The following is a 22,037-nucleotide window of genomic DNA, read 5'->3' on the forward strand; positions in this document are numbered from 1 at the left end:
CCTGTACAGTTCCGGTTCCTGGGGTCTCTAAGGGAGTGCCAAAGAAGTTTTTGTTCCTCTGGCACTGATAACATAGTAACTTAAATTGGTGATTCTCCTGCTTGTGCATGGAGATGAGGGAAATAAGCTTTTCAGAATTGCACAGAACATTCTGCTTCTGCCAGGGCTGCTGGAACCATCAGGATCAGAAGATTTTCTCCCCAAATACGCCTCCCGGTAAGCAGACAAGTGAGCTTCCCTGGTCGCTCAGCTGGAAAAGAATCAGTCTGCAGTGCAGGAGACCCCGGTTCGATTCCTGGGTTGGGAAGGTCCCCTGAAGAAGGGATAGGCTACCCACTCCAGTATTCTTGCCTGGAGAATCCCATGGACAAAGGAGCCTGGCGGGCTACAGTCCATGGGGTCACAGAGAGTTGGACACGACTGACTGACTAAGCACAGCACAGCAAGCAGAGAAGCGCAGCTCCTGTCACCTAAACACTGGCCTCTACCTGAAGGACCCTCTCATGCAACGCTCAAGCTTCTCCTGCATCTTTGGCTCTTTCTGCTCAAGTATGCTGCAGACGTTGAGGGCCAGCATCTTTTTAGTTTCTGGAGATTACATAGCTCAAATTTTGATCAAGCTCTAGCATGGCTTATTTTAGTGGTTCAGTCCAGTGAAGACTTAGGAAGAAGAAATGTCACCAACATGTATCCATATAACCCCTCCTGAGAAATCTACTTGCTTTAACATTATATTTTTGTTCGGAAACCAGCGCTTCTAGCTCTTATGATATTTCCACTTCATAATGTAGGCCTTTGACACATGTTTTATAATTGAAGATAGGTGGTCCTAAAAAATAAGTATTTGCAAATTCTATTCAAGAACATATTTCCTTTCATGAGAATAGAATGCTTGATGTGGTTCATATGAATCCAACTTTGCTTTGAACAGTTTGATACACATACACACACACACACATACATACACACACACACATATATATATATATATAGCAATTGTAAATCTGTTTGCAACAGATCAAGTAACATCTAAAAACATGGTGCTTTCATGTATGTTTCAATATGCTATTACTCAACAAATACATATCAAATGCCTACTAACTGCCAGACATTGTTCTGCCATTCTGAGGACACAGCCAAGAACAGAGTGAACAAAAACACCTCTAGTGTCAGTTACAATCTAGTGAAATGCAGTATCCATGACAGCAATACCAAGGTGTCTTTACTGACCTCACATGGAATCTCAGCAGGAACCACCACTGCCTGTGGTATGGTGCTGCCTGAAGCTTCTGATAATTCTTCAACTTCCTTTCTCTCACTGATTTGCCCAGAATCTTCCTTTCTTAGGTCTGGTGAAATAATGATCTCCAGGTAGTCCGCAGAACCTAAAGGAAAGTTCATTTATATGGATTATAGTACAGCTAAGGCCATATTAAGTTCCTCCATTGTTATGAAAACTAATTGCTGAACAGTTGGTTTAATTAATATATGGGACAACCAAACTGAGTTTAGGATAGTCAAAACAATTGAACCAGTGTTAATAATTAAAATGATGCCTCATAATTTAACTAGTATTATAACCTTAGCTACTAAACTAAATCAAATACATATTTTCATCTACTAGGTAAATATTTTCCTCCCAAAAAATCCAAATACCACTTTACATTAAAACAGTAAATCTGTAAAACATGAAACTATCTCCTTTCAATGACTGCAAATAAGAAAATTTATTCATTTAAAATCAGAACAATTTAAACAATTTAAACAATTTAAAATTAGAACAATTTAACTCAGAACAATTATTTACCCTTTATGCATATTTTCAATTTTTAAAAACAATAGGCATAACTAGGAGACAATCTAAACAAACAAATATGTCTATGAAACACTAGTTTAATAGTGAAATATTAGTGTTCATCAAAACGTTAATGTGTCCTGTGAAAAAAGTGTCTTCAATTAAATGATAAGGGTTTCTTTATGGTAGTACTATTAAGAACACTAAAATACGCTAATGTGAATTTTGAATATAAGAAGGAGAAAAGTATTTGATTGTTTAAAAATGTAACAGTAATTCAGCATTTGGTCTCAATCATTAAAAAACTTTATTGAAGAGAAGAAGAGTTGTGTGAAGAGAGATGGACAATACTTTTATTGTCCAAAGTCCAAAGCGTTTCCTTAGGGCACAGAACTAATATGACTGAAACCAAGGCTCTCACAACAGACACTCACAACTGTCATCTGTCTTTGGCCAACCACAAAAGTACCCCTCAAACCCCTGAAGAAGGGTACTGGAGAAAAGGAAAACAGCTCCTAACAGCTAGAAATTGTCCTGATACCTTGTGAAGGCCTTGATGTTGCTAGGCGGTGGCCTCCCGTCCTGTTGAACACCAACAATCTCACAGAAAATCACCACCTCTAGACCACGCTGCCACCATCATGGGTCCAGTCAGCGATCAGGCTACTTTGTAATCATGTCTGAATCCAGGCAAAAACATGAACATTATCTAAACCACAAAAGGAACCAAATATCCTGAATCGTAGCTCCTGTGAGTGACTTTGCTTCTTTACCAAGTCTAGCCTCAGCCTCTTTTCATTTTTACCTTCCATTTTTACCCAGTTGGTTACTCCTCCCAGTTTGCTTGGGATTTTGGGGAGGTTGTGTGCTGAAAATGCTGTGCCCCAGAAACCCCTCAGTTGCTGGGAGAGTTGGTTATCCAGCTTCTCAGTAAGAGTCATTAACAATGCAAATCATAAAATTACACCTGCTTTTTGACAGCAAGCAAACAATAGCAAAGCCCTGCTTCCATGAACCCTTCCTCAAATCACAGTACAACCCTAAACCTACAGTAAGACTTTTCTTAATACAATGTTACTGAGATGACCCATGGTTCACCATGGTAGCCTTCACTTCATTGCTACTAGACAAAAAAAAATAAATAATAGTTCAAGTACAGGTGTGTTCCTAGTTCCTCTGGCAAAAAGAAACTGACAGCATGACAAGGAAGAAGAGTCAAAGGCAATATAGATGAAGATCTATATATAGATGAAGGGGGCTAGAATTTTGGTGTCATTGCATCTCAAAAGTGAAGTCACCATTCCTATCAGAGAAGCAGAGTAATAAAAGTGATCTCCTCTGGAGAAGAGCTGTCCCCATACTACACCTAAGAAGGAGTGTTGGGTTTTTTTTTTTTCCTGTCTTATGAAAGTTACAGAATAAAAGTACAAAAGCACCTGGGATTTCCAGATTCTCCCAATACCAGTCTTGCTTGAAATGGCATGAAAAACAGCCTTCATTTCTCTAATGATTTAAGACACTTCCACAAGCAGTCTCATTCTCTCTTTCTCTCTCACGCTCTTTCATACAGACCCCCAAACAGTGAAAGGTTGTATAGAACTGGTTCAATCACTTTGTGAATTGATGAAAGAACAAGAGAACTGATTTTATTTAATGCATCTTAAGAGGTATATGCTGTTCCACCGTAGCAGTATCTAGGATGTTTTCTGCCAATTCATGTGTGGAATTAAGTTAGGAAGAGCTATCTTCTTTATTCTGAAGACATAATTATAGATGTGCAAAATATTTATCTCTATGAATGCTCACAGAAGATCTGTTTATAATGTGGAAAACTAGGAGCAGTCTAAGCAATAACAGACCAGATAAAAATATCTAATGTGATAAAAGATATTGTCACTAATTAAAATTCTATCAAAGAACATTTAACAGTAAGGAACAAGTTTATGACATAAGTGAAAAAATTCAAGTTACAAAATTGTCAATTTTGTAGGTTTCCATTTTAGTAAAATAAGAAGTACAGGACTTCCTGTTTCGGGTTCCATATTTAAGGAGCTTTGGAAGTCACCACTCTATCCTAACAAACAAAAAAACTGAACAGACTAAAAATTCAACAACTCTTCTTTGATTAATTTTTGTTTGTTTATGTTAGGCTGTGCTGGGTATTCATTGCAGCACTGGCTTTTCTCCAGTTGTGCAAGTGGGGGCTACTGTCTAGAGTGGTGCATGACTTCTCATGGCCGTGACTTCTGAAGTGCAATTGACAAATTGCCGGACACTCAACAGAGGACAAGTCTGAGAGCTAAAATCTCCAGGAGGGTTCAGTTAAAAGATTGGAGGGGACACATTATTTTGAGATTTAGCTCTAGGAGCTTGACCAGATTCCCACAGCAAATATTGGGGAACAGTATTTCTAAGGAAATGGAAACAACCTTAGACACTCCAGGGCACTCTAGTCTTCTTAACAAGGCCTGCCCTCAAGAAAAACTAGTTAATCAGAGCCTAATCTACTAAGGTATTTTCAGAGTCTAACTGACCACAGGAAGGGAAATAACTAACTGTAGTTCACTATAACAAACCTCTCTCACTTAAAGGGGATAAACAAACAGAGAAATTCTTGTGAGGTTCACAGTAGAAGGCGTAGACTTACTAAAGGGCTGAGACCTAATCACAGGACTCTAGAAAGCCTCCTCCCCACACCTCACCACTGCATTCAGTTCAGTTCAGTTCAGTCACTCAGTCGTGTCTGACTCTTTGCAACCCCATGAATCACAGCACGCCAGGCCTCCCTGTCCATCACCAACTCCTGGAGTTTACTCAAACTCATGTCCATCGAGTCGGTGATGCCATCCAGCCATCTCATCCTCTGTCATCCCCTTCTCCTCCTGCCCCCAATCCTTCCCAGCATCAGGGTCTTTTCCAATGAGTCAACTCTTCGCATGAGGTGGCCAAAGTACTGGAGTTTCAGCTTCAGCATCAGTCCTTCCAATGAACACCCAGGACTGATCTCCTTAGGATGGACTGGTTGGATCTCTTTGCAGTCCAAGGAACTCTCAAGAGTCTTCTCCAACACCACAGTTCAAAAGCATCAATTTTTTGGCACTCAGCTTTCTTTATAGTCCAACTCTCACATCCATACATTACTTCTGGAAAAACCATAGCCTTGACTAGATGGACCTTTGTTGACAAAGTAATGTCTCTGCATTTAAATATGCTATCTAGGTTGGTCATAACTTTCCTTCCAAGGAGTAAGCGTCTTTTAATTTCATGGGTGCAATCACCATCTGCAGTGATTTTGGAGCCCTCCAAAAATAAAGTCTGACACTGTTTCCACTGTTTCCCCATCTATTTGCCATGAAGTGATGGGACCAGATGCCACCACTGCATTACTAAAGGTCTATTTGCAACAGTTCTTTTTACAGAGAATATTATGTTTGTGTGTGAGCTATGTCTCTTCAGTTGTATCCGACTCTTCTCAACTCTATGGACTGTAGCCCGCCCTCTGCCCATGGGATTCTCCAGGCAAGAATACTGGAGTGGGTCGCCATGCCCTCCTACAGGGTACCTTCTCAACTCAGGGATCGAACCCATGTCTCTTATGTCTCCTGCACTGGCAGATGGGTTCTTTACCACTAGTGCCAATGGGGAAGCCCACATTATGTCTAGTTATCAAGAAAAATTACAAGGCATACATACCAAAAGGAAAGGAGTACAATTTGAAGAGACTAGGGAAAAAGCATTTGTTTTCTGTTTTTGTTACCTTGTTCTTTGTTCCTGATTTCTCTTCTACTGTTTTTCTGCCATTGTGTTTTATTGAACATTTTATATGATTCCATTTTTATTCTTTTTTTATTTGGCATATCAGTCATATTAAAAAACATTTTCAGTGGTTATCCTGGAGTTTGCAATATGCATTTACAACTAATCCAAGTCCTGTATCAAATAACATTGTACCACTTTATAGATAGTTTTAGTACCTTATAATAATAAAATGATTACTCCTCCCTCCTATACTTTATATTACAGCTTTCATTTATGTCATCATATATAAACATGCATAAGCACATATATGTAAAATTTATATCATATATTATAAAGCATACATTATTGAATACATTGTTGATAATATTTTGAACAAACTATTATCTTCTAGATCAATCACAAATAGGAAATATATATATATACTTTAATTTTATCTTCAGTTATTCCTTCTTTGATGCTACAGATCTGAATTTCTGATCTATATTACTTTTCTTTTCACTATAAAACTTCTTTTAACTTTTCTTTCAGGCAGGTCCACTGATAATAAATTTTTCAGTATTTTTTCCTGAGGAAAATGTCTTACTAACAATAAACAAGTGGAATTGGAAGTTAAAAATGGAACACCACTTACAATAGTCCCTCTAGCTTTTTCTTTGTCCCTCCTCAAAATTAAATACTTAGGTATAAATCTAACAAAATATGTACAATATCAATATGATGAAAACCACAAAACTTTGATAACCAAAACCAAATAAGAACTAAGTAAATGGAAATATATTCTGTTCATGGATAGAAAAACTCAATAGTATCAAGATGTCTGTTCTTCCCAATTTGCTCTATAGATTCAATTCAATCACAGTAAAAATATCAGAACATTACAGATATGGACAGACTGACTCTAAAGTTTATATGGAGAGGCAAGAGATCCAGAGTAGGCAACTTAATATTGAAAGTGAAGAACAATGTTGGAAAACTGATACTACACTACTTTAATATTTACTATAAAGTTACAGTGATCCAGACAGTGTGGTCTTGGGAAAAGAATAATCAAACAGTTCAATGGAACACAATAAAGAGCCAAGAAAGAGAATCACATAAACATAGTTAATTGATCTTTGAGCAAGGAAAAAAAATAATACAATGAGGCAAAAAACGTCACTTCAACAAAAGGTGATGGAATGACTAAATATTCACATGCAAAAAAAAAGCATCAAGATACAAACCTTACAACAATCACAAAAATTAACTAAAAATGGATCCTAGACATAAATATATATGAAATTATAAAACTAGAAGACATTAATAACAGAAGAGAAAACCTAGATGACTTTGGGTATGATGATGCATTTTTAGATACAATGCTGAAGTTATGATCCATGAAAGAAATAATTCATAAGCTGGACTTCATTAAAATGAAAAACATGTCTGCAAAAGACAATGTCTAGAGAATTAGAAGATAAGCCATAGATTCAGAGAAGATATTTGCAAAAGACACATTTAGAAAAGGACTGTTTTCCAAAATTTATAAAGAATTCAAATTCAACAATTAAGAAAACAACCAAATCAATTTAAAATCAGTTAAAGTTCTTAAACATCTCACCAAAGAAGACATATAGGTAGAAAATAGGCATATGAAAACATGCTCCACTTGTATGTCATTAAGGAAATGCAAATTAAAATAACAATGAAATAGCTCTATACACCTATTATACACCTATTAGAATGGCCAAAATTTGGAATACTGACAATATCAAATGCTACTAAGAATTTGGAACAAGAACTCTCATCAATCGCTGGTGGAAATGCAAATGGTACAACTATTTTGGAAGACATTTTGGTGGTTTCTGACAAAACTAAACATATTCTTATCATTTTAACAAATGCACTCCTTGGTATTTATTCAAGTGAATTGGAAAACTTATATCCACACAAGAATCTACATATAAATATTTATAGCAGCTTTATTCATAGTTGCCCAAACTTGGGAGCAATCAAGATGTTCTTCAGCAGGTAGAATGAATAAGTTGTGGTTCATCCATACAAGGAAATGTTATTCAGCACTAATAAGTGAAGTAAGCTATTAAAACAATGAAAAAACATGGGTAAAAAACCTTAAATGCTTATTACTAAGTGAAAGAAGCCACTCTGAAAAGGCCATACACAGTATGATTCCAACTATATGACATTCTGGAAAAGGCAAAACTGTAGAGACAGTAAAAAGATCTGGGATTTCCAGGGGTCTGGAATAGAAGGGAGAGGAATGAATAGGCAGAGCTCAGATTTGGGGTGCAGTAAAAATACTCTTTATGATACCATTATACATTTGCCCAAACCCATAGATTGTACAATACCAAGAGTATACCCTAAGGTAAACTATAGACTTTGAGGGATTATGCTATGTTAATGTAGGCTCATTCTTAGGTGGTAAAAAAGATGTACCATTGTGGTGAGTGATGATAATTGGGGTGGCTATATATGTCATTGGGGGTGGCAGGGTGGAGACTATATGGGAAATCTCTGTATTTCCCTCTCAGTTGCTGTAAACCTAAAACTGCTCTAAAAAATAAAGTCTTTTAATATGTATACATATTCAGAACTATGCTGTAGAAGTTCAAGACAAATTTTTGAATGCATACGAATAGTCTAGCTATATAAATCCAAGATACCTAGAGGTTATTTCTGATTGATGGAGACATGAGAAATTTTATTTTACATATAACCTATAATATCAGTTATTTTTAATATCTAATTTACTTAAGAGTCATTCTGAATCTATATGGAGAATATATTTGTTTTATAGATTGAACTATATACAATCCTCAAATACAGGAATAAAATGATCAAGATTACAGATTGAGCAAATTTCTTTACCCTTCCTCTACAACATGCAAGTGAAATTACAGAAAAGATTATTTTCTTTATGTATGATGATGGAAAAATGTGGAGGAAACATTGCTATTCAGATAATATATGAAATAAACCAGCTTACCACAAAGTATTTCATGTTCAGGTGATCTAAGCAATCTCCAAAACTATTAACTGAAATTAACTTGTCTTCACTCTTTTAAAGTAAATATAATCCTAGAGGAAAATTACAGATATCCTGCTGCTGCTGCTAAGTCGCTTCAGTCGTGTCCGACTCTGTGCAACCCCATAGAGGGCAGCCCACCAGGCTCCCCCATCCCTGGGATTCTCCAGGCAAGAACACTGGAGTGGGCTGCCAATTCCTCCTCCAATGCATGAAAGTGAAAAGTGAAAATGAAGTCTCTCAGTCGTGTCCGACTCTTCGCGACCCCATAGACTGCAGCCTACCAGGCTCCTCTGTCCATGGAATTTTCCAGGCAAGAGTACTGGAGTGAGTTGCCAGCAAGATAAATCTGTATAATTTTTTAGCACCCAATATTACACTGCAAACTTAGCAAAATAATAAAATAGTTAAGCATCAGAAGATAAACTTCCCTATGAATTAAGTTGCAAAAAATCATTATATATTTAATTTTTAAAACATACCAAATGTTTTTCAAAATAAAAACTTTTTAATACTATTTTTTCAAAAAATTAACTTTTAGTGTAGTATTTTTATCTTTTGTTTTTATTTGTCAATTGATTAAACCCTCATTTGGAATGAGGAAAGGTTTTCTGATAATGAACAAAACTCAGTGGAGCCTGAAAAAAGAATCCTTTATTGCTATCATACTTGAACTGCTTTCATTATAGCGATCTGATGAAAAAAGAAGTTATTCCTCAATACCCAATGACCCTTCAAATCTATCAATGGGTCAAAGGCAAAGCAAGGTTTCAGTTTTCATCATAAATAATTTGGGAACAGAGGGAGAGAGAGAGAAAGGCAAGCAATAATATAGAAGACATATGTCTGCTGCTAAGAAAACCTTCCTGTCTTCTCATGCAACCTTGGAAGAAAAGCTTCCATTTCCTCAATTGTTTAATGGGGTAAATGACTTTCTTGTTGGATTGTTTTGATTACATTTAATAAAATGTATTGTGTGTCAGACCTAGGATAGGCACTCAATATTAGGCTCCTTCTTCTTCTAATTTCTGATATCAAACTGAATAAAAGCAATTTTTTTTTATTTTCAAAAGATCATAAATCCATCTTTCTAAGTTTGTACAGCTAACTATGATTCAGAAAGCACTGCAAAATATTCCTGGAATGTCAATACTGAACATACTTTTGGGGACAGATTTATAATTTAGTAGACTATTCTTTAATCATAATGTAGCTGATACCATTAAGTATGTTTAAGGCAGTACAGATTCTAGCATGCTCTTCTGGAGTTTTAATGTCATACTAAAGACTATAATATTCCCTATCATTCAGGGAAGTAAACAGGTATTTTTCCAAGAGGTAAAGGAAACAGATAAACTACACAAAAAGATGTAATTTTACCAACCTTTTAGTCTAGTCCTCAGGTATCTTAATCTTTGTTGTCTGTGGGGCATTACAAAAGACACAAAATAAGGAATATTTCACTCAAGGCTATGTCCAAAGAAAAATAATAATGATCATAATACAACTTCTTACCTAACAAATATATATAAAAACTCAATATAATCAAGTAAGTGGTGGTTTCCAAAAATGAAAAGATAAATCTACATTATTTAAATATGCACATTTATCCTGGCACTGAAACTGCACAAACTCTACCAATTCTCTCAAACGTAGGCATCAGTATATATTTAATTTTACTCTTAGTACTTTAGTCTTTTTATTTTAGTCCGTAACAAGCAGGAATAGTTCTAAGACAGAAAATATGTAAGGAGATGCTGTTTTTGGTAGCCTGTGTGTTCCATTTTTATCTGCATTTCTCTTCTATTCTGTTTATTATATTTTCTCCTTTTTCCTATCCTTTCCCCTTCTCATAATCCATCACCCATTACCCACTCTTCCTTTAAGATACATTTTCTTACCCACCTCTTAGTCAAACTAACTACACAAAAATGATATCATATCTTGCAACTCAAGACTATTGTCTTCAGACCAGCAGTTTATTAGACATGCGTACTTCTAGCCACCACCCTAGAGCTACTGAATCATAATCTGCATTTTAAAAGGATCCCAAATGATTTGAATGCACACTGAAGTTTGAGAAATGATGCACATTAACAATTGGTGTGATACTGTCTCATAACATTAACAAAGCATGAGCCACTAACTGAAATCATATTGTGTATTTATTTTCTTCCTTGTATCTTGTTCATCCATCTAGAATGCAACTGTTTGAGGTCAAATAATTAGTGCTTTTTACCCTTTTATGTATCTCTGGTACATACAATAGGGCCCGCTCAGTTGTATCTGACTCTTTGTGATCCCATGAACTATACAGTCCATGGAATTCTCCAGGCCAGAATACTGGAGTGGGTAGCCTTTCCCTTCTCCAGGGGATCCTCCCAACCCAGGGATCAAACCCAGGTCTCCCATATTGCAGGGGGATTCTTTACCAGCTGAGCCACACGGGAAACACCCTTTAACACAGCAGATGCTCAATAGTTATATGAGTAGACATAGTGATAAGATGCTGCGTATTCACATGCATAGCAGATGTAAATATTTGTTGCTTGATTTATGATTAAATAAATCCATGTCTGGTTTTTTATTTGGGAGGTAAGTAGAGTTGTGGCTTGTATCTGAAGGACAGGGTTTTGTTCTATCTACCAGACTCTTTGCCTGGCTGTTTTAAGGAAGTACGTCTGTATTTCAATCAGTATAACCCTTAAGGACGGGAACTGAACAAGTTAGAGAAAAATCACCAAAGCTTAGAAAGCACTAAGCTTTCCTCTACTCTCCTACACATTTTCATTGTTTATACTTTTTCTGAGAGTTGCTAAGGCAATATTAGCATTACCTATTCTATTGACAGGCTTCAGCCTGCCAAAGAATCTGCGTGCCAAACAGGAGACCAGGGTTCAATTTCCGGGTCAGAAAGATCCCCTGGAGAAGGAAATGGCAACCCACTGCAGTATTCTTGCCTGGGAAATCCCAAGGACAGAGAAGCCTAGTGGGTTACACAGTTCATGGGGTCACAAAAGAGTTGCACATAACTTTGTGACTAAACAACAACAACAATGCTATCGACTGTTATTTCCTGCAACTGGATATATGAAACACTTAGATGAAAGAATTGAAATGCCAGTTAATGAAATGAACCCTAATTACATCCTCCCTGAAGAAGTTTAACACACATAATGATAATCCCTTTCAGCAGAGTATCCATAATGAAATAAAATCAAGATTTATTGAATAAGATTGCAAACAAAAACTGACCATCAGGCTTTCAATTATTGCCTTCAATGAATGACACTGTAAAGTATTGACTGTATCCTGGTCGCTATATTTTTGAAGTCTAGGTTACCATAAAACTTTGTGTATAAATTGATCATTCCAGGTTTAGATGATAAAAGTAATACAAGGGATTTACAATTCATGAGTAGGGAAATGACTTTTTGTGGTCTTAGAAAATATTCCACTGAAATACCTAGTACATGATAATGTACACTTAACCCAGATAAATTCAGCAATTTACCAGTTAGTCTTTCTGTTAGTCTTTTCTTAGAATTATGTAAAAGAAAAAACAGATTAATCTGAATAGAAATTCACGAAATGTATGGTTTGAGCAACATTCCAAATGAATGAAACAATTTTTGTTATGATGTTCACTGAACATAAAAGCATATATACGTACATGTGTGTAGATGTATGCATATATTTGTGTATCATACATATACATAAATGATATAGATTTATAAGTATACTGCCATATATGTATCATATATATATATATATAATAGGGCAAGAAAAAAATTACTGTTATTTTAACAGTGATCATTTTTGAGAGGTAGGAATAAAAGTTATTTTCAAAATTTTCTTCTTCATCCTTTATATGGGCTTCCCAGGTAGCTCAGTGGTAAAGAATTCGCCTGCTGATGTAGGAGATGCAAGAGATGCGGGTTTGATTCCTGGGTCAGGAAGATTCCCTAGAGTAGGAAATGGCAGTGCAATCTAGTACTCTTGCCTGGAAAATTCTATGGACAGAGAAGCCTGGTGGGCTACAGTCCATGCGGCAGCAGGGTCAGACACGACTGCATGACTGAGAACACATTCCAAACAACACAAATATTACTTCCAACAATCAGACAAAAATGAACATCAACAAAAATTATTCATCATTTTCACAAGGTGAGAGGACAGCAGCAATTCTATTTTTCATAATCAAATTTATGTATTTTTACATAAGTAATAACTATTCTCTATGTATAACTTTTGGCCTTTTATAGTTCATGAGGTTCTCATGGCAGGTATACTGGGGTGGTTTGCCATTCCCCGCTTCAGTAGATCAGGTTTTGTCAGAACTCTCTGCTTTGACCTGGCAGTCTTGGGTGGCGCTGCATGGCATGGCTCATAGCTTCATTGAGTTACACAAGTTCCTTTGCAAAGACAAGGCAGTGATCCTAAAGCCCTTGACTGTGTGGATCATGACAAGCTGTGGAAAGCTCTTACAGAGATGGAAATACCAGACCATCTTACCTGTCTCCTGAAAAACTTATATGCAGGTCAAGAAGCAACAGTTAGAACCCTGTATGGAACAACTGATTGGTTCAAGATAGAGAAAGGAGCAGGACAGGGCTGTCCACTGTCACCCTGTTTGTTTAACCCATATACTCAGCACATCATGAGAAATGTCAGGCTGGATGAGTTACAAGCTGGAATCAACATAGGAGGGAGAAACATCAACAACCTCAGATATGTGGATGATACCACTCTAATGGCCGAAAACAAAGAGGAACTTGATGAGGGTGCAGGAGAGTGAAAAAGCCAGCTTATGACTAAATATTAAAAAATCTAAGATCATGGCATCCGGCACCATTACTGCATGGCAAATAGAAGGGGAAGAGGTGGAAGTAGTGACCAATTTCCTCTTCTTGGGCTCCAAAATCGCTGCAGACGGTGACTGCAGTCATGAAATCAGACTGCTTATTGTCAGGAAAGCAATGACAAACCTAGACAGTGTGCTGAAAACCAGAGACATTACTCTGCCGACAGAGGTCTGTATAGTCAAGGCTATGGTCTTCCCACTGGTCATGTACAGTTGTGAGAGCTGGACCGTAAAGAAAGCTGAGGGCCAAAGAATTGATGCCTTCAAACTGTGGTGCTGGAAAAGACTCCTGAAAGCCCCTTGGATAGCAAAGAGATCAAACCAGTCAATCTTAAGGGAGATCAACACTGAATATTCACTGGAAGGACTGATGCTGAAGCTGAAGCTCCAGTATTTTGGTCATCTGATGCAAACAACTGACTCATTGGAAAAGTCCCTGATGCTGCGAAAGACTGAGGGCAGAAGGAGAAGAGGGCATGAGGATGAGATGGCTGGAAAGCATCACCAATCCAATAGAACATGAACTTGGGCAAACTCTGGGAGATGGTGAGGGACAGGGAGGCCTGGCATGCTGCAGTCCATGGGGTTGCAGAGTCAGACACCACTGGGTGACTGAACAACAACAATGCATAATTTAGAACACACAAAGAAAAAGAAGAAAATAAAATCACCTATAATATTATTTCCAAGAGATAACCCTCCCTAACTTTTGGTATATATACCTTATAGTCTTTTTTTTTTGAAGAATACAAATGCATATTTTTGAAAAACTAAAATGGGACAGTCTTATATGTATTTATACTTATAGGTAAAATAATAACCCTTTATATGCTAACAGCTCTTTGCAATCAAAATTTTCACATATATTGTATTTTATTTTGAATACACACTTAAAATTATAATCCCATTTCAATGCTGGATTACTGAATTTCTGTCAACCATTTAAAACTATTTGTATGTAGTTTTAAAATTCTGTGAGCCAGAAACTATTTTTCCACCATAAGTTGTTCAACCAAATAGAATATTTTATTCCTTTTCTAATGTTTCAAAGCTGTGAAGAAAATTGTTTAGTCGCTAAATTGTGTTTGACTTGGCAAGCCTATGGACCGTAGCCGGCCAGGCTCCTCTGTCTTTGGGATTTCCCAAGCAAAAATACTGAACCGGATTGCCATTTCCTTCTCCAGGGTATCTTCTTGACGCAGGGATAGAACAAATGACTCCTGCATTGGCAGGCAGGTTCTTTACCACTGAGCCATATTAATTCTTATCAAACAGGGTTAAAAAATTAAATGTAGATACAGTTAACCCAGGATTAATGCAATAAAGCCCTAAGTAGTAAATTCAATAACAAAATCTTAAGTTTCGCAAAATAAATGATGAGGCTCTTCTGGTACTTGAAATGTCAACATTGTTTAGAAAATTATTAGAATTTGTTTTCCTCCTAAGAAGCTTTAGTAATTTAATTAGGGAGACATTATTTTGTTTATATATAGCTTCTTTACCTAGCCAGGAACACTGACACCAACACCACATGTTAGTTGTTAGATAAAGAAATTAAAAAGCCTCTTGATGAAAATGAAAGAGGAGAGTGAAAAAGTTGGCTTAAAGCTTAACATTCAGAAAACTAAGATCATGGCATCTGGTCCCATCACTTCATGGGAAATAGATGGGGAGACAGTGGAAACAGTGTCAGACTTAAATTTTTGGGGCTCCAAAATCACTGCAGATGGTGATTGCAGCCATGAAATTAAAAGACGCTTACTCCTTGAAAGTTATGACCAACCTAGATAGCATTCAGTGAGTGACTACATTATTCTAGCAAGTGGATAGAGTCCCCATCTTTCCCCTCCTAATGTAGCAAAGTCAACCACAAGCTACCCTCAGGAAGCTGGGAAGTTTTTAGTGATGATGTTTTCTAGTTTACCAAATGAAAAGGTATGCTACAAGTTCATTGGCTAAAAAGAAAAGAATTTCAAATAGATATCTGTTCTAGAATGAATACCCATGATTTTATTAACGAGCTTCCTCGAGAGTATTAATAACAGCTAAAAACTACTGAACATTTACTATGTACTAAGTACTGTTGTTAGTATTTTGCATACATTAACACACAATGTATTGAAATGTCTACAACTCTATGAAGTAGGTGTTAATATTAACCTCATCTTATAGATTAATTCACTGATTCTTTGAATAAATATTCAGTGGAGAATCCCAGGGATGGTGGAGCCTGGTGGGCTGCCGTCTATGGGGTCGCACAGTCGGACACGACTGAAGTGACTTAGCCGCAGCAGCAGCAGCAGCAGTTATGTACCAGGTGATCTACAAAGAGCTGAGGTGAATCTTTCTTCCTAGGACTTGCAAGCTAAAGAGGTAGAGGCAAAAAAAAAAAAAAAAAAAAAAACAGGTGTAAAATATGGAGTGTAGCAGATGCTAGGAAGAAAATTAAAGCCAGGAAGGCTGATGGAGAGTTCCAGGAGGTAGGGAGGGAGGTGATGTTTCAAACGAGGAAAATAGGCTATGGGCAAGAAATGAACACTTCCAAGGCCACAGAGCTACTTACTGCTGAAGACAGGGCTTCCCAGGTGGCTCAGTGGTAAAGAATCTGCCTGCCAATGCAGGAGATACAGGAAACGCAGGTTCAATCCCTGGGTCCAGAAGATCCCCTAAAGGAGGAAATGGCAACCCACTCTAGTATTCCTGCCTGGGAAATCCCATGGATAGAGGAAGGAGTCTGGTGGGTTACAGTTCAAGGGGTCAAAATGAGTCGGACACAGATGAACACACAGGGAGCAAAGAGGAATGGCTAGTCAAACTTCAGGGACCTCTAATCTCTATGCAGTATTCCACCCAAAGTTAAATTCCTGCATATGACAGTCCATTAATCACGAGAATAATCTTATAGGATCAAAGTCACACAATTTTCAAAGTTGTTAAAAACAACATATGGCCCAAAACTCCAGTGAAAATGTCTAAGGCACTAATTCCTATGATAGCATAAGATTACACTCCATTTGACATTAAATTGATGTTCTAGTTAGGATCCTTAATTTACAAAGAAAGGGCAATTTGCATGTGAGTGTATATGTTTACCAGTCTTGCTGTGCACTGAATTATCTCACAAGAATGTTTTATATTAGAAAGAATTCCCAGGGGTGGTTTGTATGTTGTTGGACTGACTCTCACTGCCAGAGAAAATGACTCTTTTTATAGTGCCAAACATGTGGAATCATTATCAGTAGGTAATGATGATTCTTCTCAGTCCAAATTAGGTTTGAAGGAGCAGATACAGTTCTGACATTTTTCCTTCTGCAAATTCTTTATAATCATCTAGAGTAGAACATGAACTTAGGCAGCAGACTGTCCTTGGTATTTTATTTAAAAAAATGTCCACCAGCATTTTATGCATTTTAAATAGTAATCAACATTTGAAACTGATATCCAAGACTATTTCCACAAAATACCAGGGACTCTGTACCTGAGGATTTTATTATAATTCCCAAATTAAATAAAGTGTAAATAATTTTAGTATGTGTTATAGGTTTTAGTTTTCTATTTTCATGTGACTAGACAAAATGACTTTGAAATTGCTTGCTTTCACATGAAAGCAACCTTTAAAGGATATTTTCATTCTCTCAAAAATACTGTATATAAGGATCATATTTTTTAACTTGAATAAAAATAGTAGAAGCTGAGTCTATACACCTCTGTACACTTTTAGGGAAGCAATAAGTTTTGGTTTTCTTTTTTCCCTTTTATTCAGTGAGATATACTAATAAGAAAGATGACTTCACTTAAGACTAGGAAAGTTTCTCCTGGGGCTCACTTTATTGATAGAGAAGATCCTAAAACAAACTTTTCAGGTTGGGATAAAATAAGAGGTAACATGTATTGAGTTCAGATTAAGTCTCAAATACCCTAGGTAGAGATTTCTGCAACGTGGGAGAGACTGGTTCGATCCCTGGGTCAAGAAGAGCCCCTGGAGGAGAAAATGGCAACCCATTCCAGTATTCTTGCCTGGAGAACTCCACGGACAGAGGAGCCTGGCAGACTAGAGTCCATAGGATCACAAAGAGTTGGACACGACTGAGCAACTAACACTTTTTACTTTTTTCTCACCCTAGGTAGAGATTTTTACACATAATCGCATTAAATATTCACAACTGTCCTAAAATACATAGTATTATTTTCTCACTTCACTGATAAAGAAATGGAGTTTTAAAAAAGTTAAACTGCCATAGTTCACAGAGCCGAACTCCAATCCAGGAGTATCCAGCCCCAAACCTTTTGCTTATGGCCACAGAGGTATAGTCTGACTTGTCCACATATATCATGCGGGTCCCCAGTTTCACACACAAAACACTCTAGCAAGTTGGCCTCATCGGTAGGCCTGCTTCTGTTAAGAGTGAAGGAGAATCTAATGAGTACTTCATTTGATTCATTTGTGAGGATGCTCTATTCCCACTGTGGCCATTCCAATCTCCCAGTCCCTGAACATAACCATCATCTTTCACATTCATTCATGTATGCTCTTTTCCTTTGCCTGCTGTGTCTAGTCTCATTTATCCTCCTAATTAATTTTCAACACTCCTATCAATGGTTGCTCCTGGTAGAAGACTTCTTCCAAATTATCCATGATCATAGCTCTGTACTATATACTTCATGAGAAAGTGTCAAATACAGGAATTCCCTGGGAGTCCAGTGATTAGGATCTTATGTTTTCACTGCTAGAGCTCGAGTTCAATCCCTGGTCACACAACAAAGGACCCACAAGCTGTGTGGTGTGGTCAGAAAAAAAGAAAAAGAGAAAGGTGTCACATGGATCACATTATTTACACATTATTTGTTTCCTTTCTCTGTCATTAGTGAGCTCTTGATAGCAGAAGCTGGGTGATCTTTGTTTCTACCTCAACTCTAAGTATCCACCAAAAGCCTGCCACACAGTAGAAGTTCAATAAATGTTGGTTGGCTAAAACCATTATTTAGTGGAAACTGAACCAAGCCAGAGGAAAAAAAAATGCATTCCAAATAAGGCACTTGTGCTTTATAGCCAATACACATAATTCAAAGAAGATTATTCAAAGTTGAATAATGAGGAAAAACAAATTACACAGATACGCCACTGTCTTGCATGGGAACTGGGGAAACATATTAGACAAAGAGTATATTAATTTAGGGGGTTATGGAAAAAGCACTCCTAATATCTAAATGTCTCAGGATTGTAGAGGAAAAAAACATGACTAATATCTAAATGTTAACAATAAAGGGAAAATGATAAAATGCTAATGTTTTAATTAACAGCATGAAAATATATCCTTGAGGTCAAAAAGGCTAATATGAAAAATGTGTCTACATTGATGAAGACCAGAATAATCTGCTTATGACTAAAATACTGTTGAAGAAGAACACTCTGGGGTATCATTTAATGTTAAATCAAAATAAATATCATAGAGTATTTGTCATGAAAAGCACAAAATAGGGAAGCAATATTGACATGGAAACATGAAAACAAAATTCATAATAATGAAATGAGACCAATAAAAATGATATGCATACTGGAAAGATGATAGACAGGAAAAGTAGATAATTTTCTTGGCTGCAATTTTGAAACATGATGCCTAAAATGAAAATGTTTCAAGTGGAATATTCAGAAACTTATCTACCTTAAAAGTCTTTAAGTACTGCTATACTAGTCCAGATGGGAAAACTTTCTGAAGTTCATTTAGCATAAGAAAGTTACTGAATTCGAAAGACTATATAATATTGTCTTCAAATAAAATATATTGCAAGTTTGTTCATGTAAATTAAGTCACAGGGCCTAAGATGTAAAATACGTTCAAGTGTGACCCTTCTGTTAAATATAGAATGCGAAATTGTTTTATGAAAGCTTAAAATCTTCCCACAATTGAAACTATAGGTGATAGAGAAGAGGATTCTGCCTGTGACAGTATTTCCTCAGCAAAGCTCACTCCAATTATTGCCACCTCAGGTTTTAGGAACACTCTGATTACACTTAAGAGTATCTGTACATCTAAGAAGGTAAAAATGAGCTGGTATTCCCAAAGAACCCTAAAAATAATTTTTATACATCAAACAAAATCTGTTCAGTAGTTATTTATTTTAAATTGGGTGCTAGATGTATCTGATCCACATTCCATCTCTGTCATTTCCTAGTTGCCTACCCTCCCATGCTTGTATTTTTACTTAAAAATCACAATGCACTAGTATCCAGATATTTTGTGTGAATTGAATAAAAATGTGCATAACGTTCTTATAACAGTGTTTGACATGTAGAAATTTGTAACTCACAGAAATTCATTAAATATTAGAAAATAAATATTTTTTAAATGTTAGGCATAAAAGAATGGATCAGTCAAGAACAAATAATGGAAGTGAAGTAATATGTTCCCTCATGCAAGTACGAGCACCACTGGAGAACTGGAATTCAGAGGGGAGGAGCCAGCATCTGAACTCAATGTGGATTTTCCCAGACTCCTGCCCACATGGATACTATGGGTCCTGCATAAACAATTTAATGTCTCAAGGTCTCATCTGTCAAATGACAATGTTGGACAAGATATTATTTGAGACCACTTTTAACTCTAGAACTCTAGAACGAGTCTATGATTTCTTCAGAAAAAGAGGGTTTTTAAAATAATCCTTTATAGTAAATACAATCCTCATCATATATTTATATCCCCATCATATATTTATATCTCCATCATATATTTATATCTTCTTTCATTTTCTAATAGTTCATCTGTTAATGGCTTATTTTTGCTTCCCCCTACATCAGTATTTTGCACAATTATATGTAAGGAAGATTACCATTACCATTTAAATCTATGCTCCCATACATTAATATTTTGTTTGTTTTGAGGTATTTGTTCCATACGAGAGCCTTTCATTACAGTATGACATTGATTTTGGTGAGATTTTCATTTTACCTTGGAACACATATCATTTCAGACCCAAAACCAAATTTGACATTCTGGTCTTTTTCTCTAACATAAACTATGATTTTGTTTTAAAGAAAGTGATTCTACATACATGTTTGGAAGTACTCTCTCAACAATTAAACAGCCTGTATTCTACATTATAAGAATTTATCTTTGGAATGAAACTGTCAAAATGTTCACAGTGATTGCTTCAAGGTATTGTCATTCTGAGTGACCTTTTTTTCTGGCTTCTTTCATATTTTCTGTGCAATTCAGAATTTTTATAATGAGCATATCTTATTTTCATAATTAGAGAATAATTTAGATTTTTAAAAATATATTTCTTTGGATTTTAAAATTCTTATCCATAATTCAAAGTTGGTTTCATATATTTATGATCACATAAACTATAAAATTAAATATCTGAAATTATATAATATCTTTCCTAATAAAGAAAGTAGGGAAAAAACACCAATTGTAAGCTCTTTCTAAATTCTAAACATCTTTCAAAGACTGACAATTAAAGATTAGATATAAATCATATTTTCTCATATTTTAAAAGAATTTCAATGAGTTGTTAAGAACTTGGCCAGTTGAATAAGAAAATTATTTGTGTATGGTTCTAATCATTGTGACTAATGGAATAATGATTGAGAAAATCCCCCATGCTTAAGAAGCTTCAGACTAGAGACAGGAATGATAGAGCACTTATTAGGGTGTTGGGAGGCATTTTAGTAGAGTTGAAAATTCATGTTCTCAATTATCAAATTACCATAATGTTAGTCAAAGAGAATTCCTGCTGAGGTACTTGAATAAAAGGAAAAGTTGAATAAAAGCTAAGCTTCTTCATATGGGAAACTATTAAAGAGATTAAGAAGCATTATTTATATCCATTTTCTAGCACTATAATACTATTAAGATTAAAAAAAATGCAGACACAGGATGAACTTAAGAGTAAGAACTGTGTCGATTTCCACTTGTCCCCAACATTCCTATTACAATTCAAAAGAAACTTATAATTGCCTAGTAAGTAGTACAACCATAAAAATTTAATGGATAAATATAGTTCCTCGGAACAAATGTAATTCCAACTCTGCTATTATGCAATTTGTAAATGGGAATTAAAAAATATAAACTCTTCCAATATACAGGAATATTAAAACATTAGTAAAAAGTAATTTGAAATGTCTCATGCAAAGTTAAAGTGAAAATTATAAACCCTAAATATATGAGTGTAAGTGAATTCCTGTTTGGTGGTAACATAAAATGTCTGACTTAAAATCTTTACTTATTTCTCAATATAATATAAACTGTCTATTGTGTTTCTCAGTGAAGAATTAAAAATTAAAATATAAGGGCCTCTTGCCCTTTTTCCTATGTGAAATATTAACATATGGTAAATCAGTGTTAAAGGCACCAGTTTGTATCAAGCTGTTTGTTGATCTGATATGATCTTATGTTTTATTATCTTTCAGAATAAACCTCAGTGTGAATGAGAAAATGTCACTGATGTTAAGAAAATAAAGTTTAAATTGTCTGTCTAGAAAAATAATTATTGCAACTAGTAAATGGTTGGTTACCAGCTAGAGGAAGGGGTGTTTAAGTCAAACACAACTCACATGTAATATTTCCTTTCAAATCTGATGAGAGTGT

The 22,037-nt window shown here is 35.9% G+C and overlaps 1 protein-coding gene across 2 annotated transcripts in view; it reads right to left on the bottom strand.

Annotated features, from left to right (window-relative positions):
- The window catches only part of BANK1 (B cell scaffold protein with ankyrin repeats 1), a 306,464-nt gene that overhangs the window by 222,679 nt on the left and 61,748 nt on the right, over positions 1-22,037 (bottom strand). For both annotated transcript variants that reach the window (XM_065907388.1, XM_065907387.1), the window contains exon 3: positions 1,231-1,385. In XM_065907388.1, the coding sequence (XP_065763460.1) occupies positions 1,231-1,385 (155 nt within the window). The remainder of the gene's footprint in view (positions 1-1,230; positions 1,386-22,037) is intronic.

This window comes from Muntiacus reevesi, chromosome 16 (assembly GCF_963930625.1).
Source record: "Muntiacus reevesi chromosome 16, mMunRee1.1, whole genome shotgun sequence".
NCBI lineage: Eukaryota > Metazoa > Chordata > Mammalia > Artiodactyla > Cervidae > Muntiacus > Muntiacus reevesi.